At 42.0% G+C, this 9,950-nt stretch overlaps 1 protein-coding gene across 6 annotated transcripts in view; it reads right to left on the bottom strand.

Moving 5' to 3' along the window:
• glra1 (glycine receptor, alpha 1) overlaps window positions 1–9,605 on the bottom strand; it is a 118,303-nt gene extending 108,698 nt beyond the window's left edge. For all 6 annotated transcript variants that reach the window (XM_005741237.2, XM_005741236.2, XM_005741235.2 and 3 more), the window contains exon 1: window positions 8,973–9,605. In XM_005741237.2, the coding sequence (XP_005741294.1) occupies window positions 8,973–9,043 (71 nt within the window). In that variant the 5' untranslated portion in view covers window positions 9,044–9,605. The remainder of the gene's footprint in view (window positions 1–8,972) is intronic.
• Window positions 9,606–9,950: the final 345 nt, after the last annotated feature.

Genomic DNA, 9,950 nt, shown 5'->3' on the forward strand with positions numbered 1-9,950 from the left:
CAAATTACTGACCTCTGTCATCATTTTAAGTGGGGGAACTTGCACAATCGGTGGCTGACTAAATACTTTTTTGCCCCACTGTATATCACTTTTTTATCCAGGTAAAAGGCTCACCTTTCAAGAGAGTCCTGGCAAAGACACCAGAAATTACAATAAATGATATTCAGCACAGTTATCACAAGCATTTGGAACTTGCAGTAACAGATGAACAACATGCATCCTGCATTTCCCATAACGTAAGCATCACCAGAAAGTGTCCTCTACAAAGTTCTAAAGGAAACAAAAAATCATGTCCAAGGCATTTACTCTGATATTAACAGTACCACAGTAAACAATGGTCTAATACTGCAGACTGTATCTTTACTGTAAGTATTATTATTTCAGCCTCAGAGGTTCTTTCTGTCACGGCTGTTTGATATGTAAACACATACCCGTCTATAGTTGGAACAGGGCCACGAGGACCGAAGAGGTTCACAGTCAGCTGATATAAGTGGCACACAACCCGCGCCTAATCTTCTCCGGCTCTCCGTGATCAAAGTCGGGATTTGCTTTAATTATTTCAGATCAGCGCTGGCCCGTGCTGCTGTGGAGAGCTGCGGCCAATGCTGAGGCAGCAGAGGAGAAGGAAAAACAGCTGAGTTGCCCAGCGTCGGTGTCTCATATGCACACAGCGAGCAGAGAGAAACGCCAGAGCAAAGGAGAGGTGTGGGCTAATGCAAGACTCCAATCATTAGCCCTAAGTGTTCCTCATTATGTTCTTAAAGCCTCTGAAGACCCGAATCCCTAATTGATCTCATCCTGGCGTTTAGTAACACTCGGGAAAGCAAAGGGCTGCTCGCTTCCCTGGCACTAACAGATAGGCTGCCTCGCCCAGCAAACACGTCGTACCCTAGATGTTTAAGCATTCAGCATTTTAATGTTCATATCAAACAACATCAGACTGACGTGTGGTTTTCACACTTGCATGGAGTTCATTTTTTAGTCTAGGACGGGGGTGGGGAACTCCAGGCCTCAGGGGCCAGTGTCCTGCAGGTTTTAGATCTCACCCTGGGTCAGTACACCTGAATCAAACGATTAGTTCATTACCAGGCCTCTGGAGATCTACGAGACATGTTGAGGAGGTCATTTAGCCATTTAAATCAGATCACACGTCTAAAACCTGCAGGACACGGGCCCTCGAGGCCTGGAGTTGGACACCCTTGGTCTAGGATGAAGGATGTGAAGACAGCACGAGGCTGTTGGTACTGACGTGTTCTGGTTTCAGGCCATGTGCTTGTGAACAGTCAGGTTTGAGGATGCTGTGGCTGCATGCAGCAGTCTGTGTTTGATATTCACAAATGTACGAGAATGTGTTAAAGTTCAGCAAAGGCAAAGCAAGGTTGTGCGTTTGATTCCCATCAGGAGCTGCTGTGTTTAAAATGCACGTAGTCATGATACTTTGGACATAACTTGCACATAACTACCACAGAAGGAAGCCTTATCAGTGCTTTTTCTAATATTTTGTTTTTTTTTCTTTACATTATCTCTTACTATCTTACTATCACATTCAAGTCATTTTTATGTTTTAAACATGATGTAGAACTTTAATGCTCCATTCAGCAGGACTGTAAAATGCTCATCTTCCCTTTTTATTTAAAATTTAAAATAAATATAGGATTTCATTTTCAGATCTGAAGGTTGCGAAAACACATCCTGGTTGTCATATATTCTCCGTCTACTAAACCCATCGCAAAAGGAACGAGCAGCGTTTGCCAAAGTGGTCGTTAAACCAAGTTCTAAGTCAGAAAAAACTCTTCAGAAACGCTCCTCTCTCATCAACAGCTTCTGCCATCGTCCAGCAGCACTTTAATTTCAGAAGTGCACAGCAGCTCCCGACATTTCCAGGAATTCACCTTTGCTTTAACTCAGTTACAGCTCTGAGAGGCCATTGATAATGTACTCTGTTAGTTATGGTGAAAATCTGTCACTGCCTGCTGATCAATAATGTATTATCATATATCAAGTTTTGGAAATGAACCTGCCCAGAAGTTCATTATTGCAGATGAAGGTGAACTCCACCAGAGAAGTCGATTGTTTTTTGTTAGACGACTCAGGGAAATTGATCACAGGAGAAAAATATATATGTTATGATTTGTTATGAAAGGAGATGCAAGTAATAAATATCGGCTACGAACAAAGAAACACCCTGAGGGCTGACGCATAAATGAAACAGTTGCTTTAATTCGGCTGAGCAGTGAGTATGCTAACTGACAAGGGATGATTTCTAGGACTGCTTTTGGCAGTGCTCTAGTGCAAATCTCACCCCGCCTGCTCTGCTCCAGGTCTGACCCCATCCCTGAATTGTGAACCCTAATGACCAAGTTCACAGCAGGAAGGCATAAAAGACATCTTTGTCCCTCTGGGGATCAAAAGAGGATTATTGAATCCTGAATTATGTGCAGCAGTTTGCAGCAGCTAAAGCTGATAATCTCCTTTGTTCACTCCCATCCTTCACTATCAATTGCTGATGTTTAATACACCCAATAGATTTTATGGGAGCATTCCCAACTCGGAAAAGAAAGCCCATCGGTGTGCCATCAAATAGTTTGATCCCTTCATTTTGTGTTACTGTTAGCTTGTAGAACAAAGGTGAAAATAATCAGGATGGAGGAGATTTTATTGTGCGAGTGACAGCAAGGTTCAGTTTTTGATGTCCAATTTTGCAGTTTGCAACATTCAGAGGCAATTTGAGGCTTTTGTGCTTTTGATATGTCAGCAGACTAATTTGCTTCATCTTTCCCCAGCTTTGGATCTGCTGTGGAAGTCAAATCAGAACGAACCCCTGGGAGATCCTGGACAACAATTCTGGGTAAAAAGTGGAAACACGCTTTATTTTATGCTCGAAATGACCCCAAGTGTCACACATCTGCTTTCTCTAGTAGTTTATTATTTATCTTTCACAGAATTCTCTCTTAAGTACAAAAGGAAACATGAGGGGGACATTCTGGGTTGCAGTGCAGTCTACAATATTTTGATAAAATCCTGTAATGATACAAAAAATCTGTTTGATAAATATGAAGCTTTGTCTTTACTTCAGAGTGCTCCAACACCATTCAATGACTTCTTTAAACCAAAAAATTAGGAATTAGGAAAGAATTAGGAATACGTTTTAAAAAATCAAGTCTTCTTAACCAGTCAATGACGTATTTCTTTAAATAATATAAATCAAAATGACATGGTAAGGTTGGATTTTTGTTTTGCATACTCTTTGGCTGATAACGTTGCACTGCACCATCTCATCCATGTTAGTAGTTCAATTAATGTGAATAATCACTGTATTTCATTACCCTGTATTTATACATGTGTAATGACAATATAGTTGAATCCTAATGCTAATCCGAAGCTGCTCTGGATGAAGTATAGACTAAAGGTATTATTTACTATTTTAAATATATCTTTTGCATTTTTGGTTTTACTTAACGACCAACGGTCTAAAGTTGCATGAATTTGCTCTGCATGTAGGAAAATTGGAGTTAGACATTAAATGTTCATTTAAACAGACTGTTAGGACCTCCAATTAATATATTTCACTTAAATAGTTTCTGTAATTTTATTTAAAATGTTTTTATTGATTGCCTCTTTAATCCTTTTAATTTTTCAGAGTGTTCCAACACTGTTCACTGATTTATTTAAACCAAATCTGTAATCCTTAGGAATAAGCAAGAAAAAAAATTAAGTCTTCTTAACCAGTCAATGTTGTGTTCTTTGGAATAATATTGATCAACATGACATGGTAGGGTTGGATTTTTGCTTTGCACTTTTTTTCTGCAGCAGAACAGCCTATATGTAATGTTTCTCCTTCTTTTGTTAAACACAAGTGTTTAACATAATAGCATCAGTGGTGGGCATGGATACATGAAGATCATGAATTTTAAATAATTAATTAACTGCAGCAAAGCAGTTTGAAATGAGTGAAATGCAGTCTGAAGTTCTTGTGCTGTCTGCACAAGAACTTGGAGGGAGCATGTGTTTATATGACAGTATCATCAGCACAAAGACGTACTTTTGCTGGAATATTAGAAAATAAAATAGGTCCCAATGGTCTAAATGTATTTGCATCAGAATTTTAGTGAGAGTCAAAACTGCATCTAATTCACATTTATCAGGTTAAGTATCCACTTAAATGTACATTATATTCATGAACGGTGCATCTCGTCTTTTTCACTTCAAGTTCGACCTTGAACTTGAACCCAGGCAGACGTTCATTTTCTCTTCATGCTTTAAGTTCTTAGACAGAATCAGAATTTGTTATAGGAACTCGCAGGGAGGTCTGTAATGTGACTGTAAATACAGATGACAGCCGGCACTGAGTCACAACACTTACACAACTAATGAAAGCCAGAACTAGACTGAAGTGAAATATCACTCCAGGTAACATGACATTCGTGCAAGTCATTCTGTCACGGATTTGTTTTTCTGGCCATCTACGTGAAAGCTGACCTTTCATTTAATGAACAAACCACCGAGGTCAGTTTGTCCTCTTTAAAATGTCCCTCCTCTCCTAGTTTCCACTCTACCCCTTTAAAATACTTCAATTTAATATCAGTCTGACATCCGCTGCCTGAAATCACTTAAGAAAGCCATCGAATGACCTTCTCTAAATTGCCAGATTTCAACATCAATTTATTTCATGAACTGACAGAGTCGGATTTAATTTACTCTGAGACATGAAGTAGGTGAGCAGGTCGGAGTACGTCCCACTCCCAAAGAGAAGAGATCCCGACATACAGCCGCCTCGTCAAGGCCAGCTCAAGGTTACCTTCAAGCAGCAGGTGACTGTTTCCACTCATGCTTAAATCCACTGCTTGGTGTTTCCATTTAAAAAAATATTTTTATTGAAAATAGAAATGTACAGAGGAAAAGGTAAAAGGTCACTCTGCACATTTCATTCAGGATAGAGACTGAAGGCTGGCGCTTTTGTACATAATGACGACACGTGCAAGCACCCGCAAACAACGGAGGTGATCAGTCTGTGTTATCATAGGGAGGCAGATGTGCAGCTGATCAAAAAAATAAAGGGATGCAGTTTGTTTCTCTAAGAAGCTGAAAACCTGAAGGTGCTTTATTTGTTGCAGCAGCGATTCAGCAAATGAAGCCATAAAAAAACTGAGTGACCCTTCCTGCAAATTACCCCCGATGCTTGATTGGCTTTAAATAACTAAACTGTCAACAGAGAGGCATCTAATTCTCTTTTTCCTGCTCCAGCACACCTTTAAGATCACAAATAACTGTATAACTGCATCTGAAACCAAATATAAATAAATTTCCCTCGAGAAGACTTCATGACAAACTGTGCACATGTTCCAGTTTTAGGATGATTAGCTTCTCCTTTTGTAAAAATAAACACATCGATATGTGTGGACAGAGGACAGCCGTCCCCAAAGCTTCCTATAAGATTCTGCTGTTCCAACGACCTCCCACCTGGTAGAAAACCAATACGGCAGACATGTCGGCGGCTGTTTCGATGCCTGTCAATCACTGTGAGTGACTGATTGGCATTCCCTGCTGGTTTGTGCGTTGGCATTCTCTAAATGCAGCACTGACCCGTTTGATTAATCGTTCCTGCTCGAGCGGTCAATAGAAGCAGACGATGTGCCGCAGGACTGAGGAGCACGTGATGTTCAGCTCGTGCACTTTAAGTCTGTTCCAGCGATTCAGGCTCAGATACGGTGTGATCGTTCATGGGTAACGCACAGCAACATTGCTGGAGGTTCTGAGCTCCTTTCCATACAGAAATCAAGAAATTAAAGGGAAATATATTTTTGTTATTGGGGTTAAATGATGGAGTGATGCTGATAGAAGAATAAAAATACAAGTATTTTTTGAGGGTTATATGTGAGAATATTGTTTATCAGTTTGTTGGCATTTTCTTTTCTGCTATTTAATATTAAGAACATACCCCGGGCATAAATCTCTTTGCTTGAATCCAAAATTTACAGCTCACTTCATGCACTTTGTCCTAAAATGTGCTGCAAGAAATTATGAATGAGCTTTCAGCAGTAGCTCAGCATCTCTATGAGATTACTGTGATGACAGAATACGAACCCTAAATGATTTTGATAAACCTGTAACTCAAGAGACAGAATAACAGATTGAAATGTCAGCCTTACTGTGGACATTTACAGTATGTTGTACTTTTACTACATGAGCTATTTAAACTGCTACCTTTAAACTGCAGTTTCTCAAACGTCCAGCTGGGGCTCCAGCAGTGACTCAGTTCCATACATCTCTAATTCCTTCATAACAACTATGCAGACACCATACATATACAAACAATAACTTATTAGTTTACATTATTTTTAAGGTTTGATTGACAGCTGTAGCCAATGAATAGGCTCTTTGACTCTGCTCTAGTATAAGTGAAGCATGACTTTATTACTAATGATAATGTTAATTAATAGGTATTTGTTCATGCGCTGCACCTGCACAGTTTATTGAAGCAATGAGATAACAAGCGTTGGCTGATAATGTAGCACTGCACTTTCTCATCCACAGTAGCAGTTCAATTAATGTGAATAATCTGAAGCTGCTCTGGATGAAGTATAGACTAATAGTATCATTTATTATTTTAAATATATCTTTTGTTGCATGAATTTGCTTTTTATGTAGGAAACTTGGACAGCAAATGTTCCTGTGCTCTTTAAACAGACTGTTTATACTTTTATTTAAAATGTGTTTATTGATTGAGTCTTTAATCCTTTTAAAAAAAAAAAATTGCTATCATAGATTTTGTGCCGACTGTCCACATTAATATCCGAGCTACGCTGTGTTGGTACTGACTGTCATTTCTAGAACCCTCCTAATATAAACAACGAATTGTTCATGAGATGAGGAATGACTGAATCTTAGATTGGACAAACCTTCACGGGTTTACAGTTGTAGCTGCTGTTGCCACTGATAAAGTAAAATAGTTTCTTCCAAAACATTTTAGTCCCAATTTTCTTAAAAACGGCAACTGATTAGATTTAAAAAATGAGACTTTTTCAGGGAAAAAGGACATTATCTCGGATTTGAGCCTAATGCAAGATGAAACAGGTCGTTAGATGAATGTTTCCTGCAGGTCCAATCTAAATTCCTAGCTCTCCTCTGCTGCCTGTTTGATGAATACTACGAGTGTGGACAGAGCCAGTGAGTGAGCGAGATATGTGCAGGCATTAAATGTGTATTCATCAGGTCTGGCCCCAGCCATTGACGGGCTAATCAATGTTTAGTAATGAGGCTGAATGTGGAATGAGGTGTGTGTGTGTGTGTGTGTGGGGGGGGGGGGGGGGGGGGGGGGGGGTCAGGATGGAGGAAAGAGATATCAATTAAGCAGGGAACTGCAGAGTCCAGGCGTGAGGAGCTGAGACGGCAATATCCCAACTCTGCTTCATTAACTAAACAGTGTGCACTGAATGCAAAACTCCTGCAGCCCCCTCCTACAAAAGCACCATGTCCCTCATGGTAAATGGCCACCTTATTCACTGGAAAGTAGTCACTGCAGCAGGTAGAAAAACACTAGTGATACTCGACATAATGAAATCCAGGCGACGTGCAGGGAAATGAGATCCACGTGTGATGCAATAAAACGAAACGTGCAGGAACCTGCAGGCTGGGAACGCTAGCAAATAATAGTGAGAGATAATATTATAATATGCATTCAGCGTAAATTGGAAGAAACAGCTGGTAACTATAAATAGGCTCCTTTTCAGTTTCCAACATGCTGCACAGAATCAGAAAGCCGGCTCGTTTAACTGTGACATTGGAAAGTAGAGTGCAGTTTGAAGCACTTCTTATGTTTTCCACCAGTTAAGGCGCTTCATACTTCTGCTCTGCACAACTGTCTGCAGAAACTACTGTATCATCTACGGGATTTGGAGAATGAATATGTAGTTGCATTGAATAAGACTTGAAACCAGCCGCTGAGACCATTTTTACTGAGATCACAGAGCAGTAGACTCTCATAGACTTCTATACAATTGGACTCATCTTGGCAACCTAAAAAAAAATCTGTGTTGGTCATCTGGTCAAGAATACTTCCAAAGCAGTAATTCAAATAATAATGATTATATAATGGAGGGTGAAGACTGATTTGAAGTTTTTCAGCCCCAGTAAAACTGTTCAATCTAAAAAAAAAACATCTGAGCATCGTCACCTCCATGTCATCAGCTGACAGAGTTTCATCATCTGCATCACCAAAACAATGGCTGCCACTTCCTGTTCTGGTCAGGTACATTTAGCAGGTTTGTGAAAGGGGGACAATGACAAACAGGGAGCCGGCCTGGGGATGACCTGGAGATCTACATGAAAAAATATGTTTGCATTGAATGGCTGACAAAGTACTGTCTCTGAATATGTTTTATCCCATCAACAGAAACAGTGTCCTTACATTTTTCCTCTTTGGCTGTATTATGTACAAGGAGCTCGATTACTGGATGTCTGTTAATGAAAGAAGAAAACTCACAATAAGCGATTGTCTTATTGATCCAGTGAGACAAATGGGAATGTGGATTTCCAGGATACAAGGCTGCTCCGAGCCGTTTGAGGTATTCACAAACCTCACCATGTCCCCTCCACATACTGTCTGCTATGAGCAACACCTGCTTTAACATGACTGTCAGAGAGCACGTGACTCCGACAGGCTCCTTTCCCCCAAACATGACCGCTGACACCATAAACACACATCGCCCGCTAGTGGTCGCTGTTTCCTCTTTTACCGTCCTGTCTGGATTCACTGCAACTTAATTCAACTTCCTTTACATGCTCACGAGCAACGAGACACGCAACCCGAACACAACTTTCATAAGTTTGCACATGAACGCCCCCCTCCCCCCGCCCAACAGTAGGGCTGCAAAGCAATAAAAATGCAAATTCATATTTTCCATTTTCTGAAAAGCAATGACACACACGTCGTTATTTTGCACTCATGAAGTCCATTTCATGCTTCTGCTTACCTGAAAAACACAACCGTTTGCCACAAATAGATCCCCAGCACGTTTAGTCGGCACATTTTTGCCAGTCTCATTTTGTTTAGAGGGGAGGGGGAGTGTGTGGAGGTGGTGGGAAGGGGAGGAGGGGGGTCACGCTCTGGAGAGGATGAAGTCCCCTCCAAAAAAAAAAAAAAAAGACCAAAAAAAGCCTTTAGTGGAATAAGAGAAGGAGGAAGATGAGGGTGAGAGGGGAGGGGGGGTCGCGGTTCTGGTTTATGACCTCCAAGGTGAACCGAAAATGTTCCACCTTTTGTGTGTGTGTGTGTGTGTGTGTGTCTCTGTGTGTGTGTCTCTGTGTGTGTGGGTTTCAGATCCCGGAGTCGCCGGTGCCGAGCCGCGGGATGCTCATGACCTCAGTCTCCATGAAATCATGCTGATGTCCGCTCTCACGCCTCCACGCAGGAGGGTTTTTTGGGGGGAACAATCCACTAAATCCGCCAGGAGACTGTGTTCAGGACCACGGACAGAGGCGGGCAGTGGGTACGGAGCTCGTCCGGGTTCTGGTTCGGGAGGGGAGGGAAAAGGGGGAAGAATAGGGGGGAGAGAAGGGGGTGGGTGGGGGTCTCGAGACGAGATCACGGGATCCTGTCAACTGAGCCACAGTTACATCCAATCACTCTAAAGTCCAGCGCGTGCGGTCCGCGGCGCCGACAGCGGGAACGAAACACATCCCCTCCGGTTCCTTCAGCAGTGGGTCTGCGGGAGGCTCACGCTCTCAGGAGGGCTCGAGAAGAGTGCACGTGCGCTTTATATTCCCCAAATCCAGCGCGAGGACAGAGCCGCAGCTTTCCTCACCCACATCCTACACACGTCCCGGACCCGCACGGGGCTGCTGCTCGGAGAGGAGGGTCTGCAGGTGGAGCAGGTGTGCCTCCTTTTCTCCCTCTCCTCCTCCTCCTGCTGCTCGGCGGCGGCTCCCCGGGGTGAGCAGTAGTAGTAGCG

Source organism: Pundamilia nyererei, unplaced genomic scaffold (assembly GCF_000239375.1).
Source record: "Pundamilia nyererei isolate P.nyererei 1_Seehausen unplaced genomic scaffold, PunNye1.0 scaffold00108, whole genome shotgun sequence".
Classification (NCBI taxonomy): Eukaryota; Metazoa; Chordata; class Actinopteri; order Cichliformes; family Cichlidae; genus Pundamilia; species Pundamilia nyererei.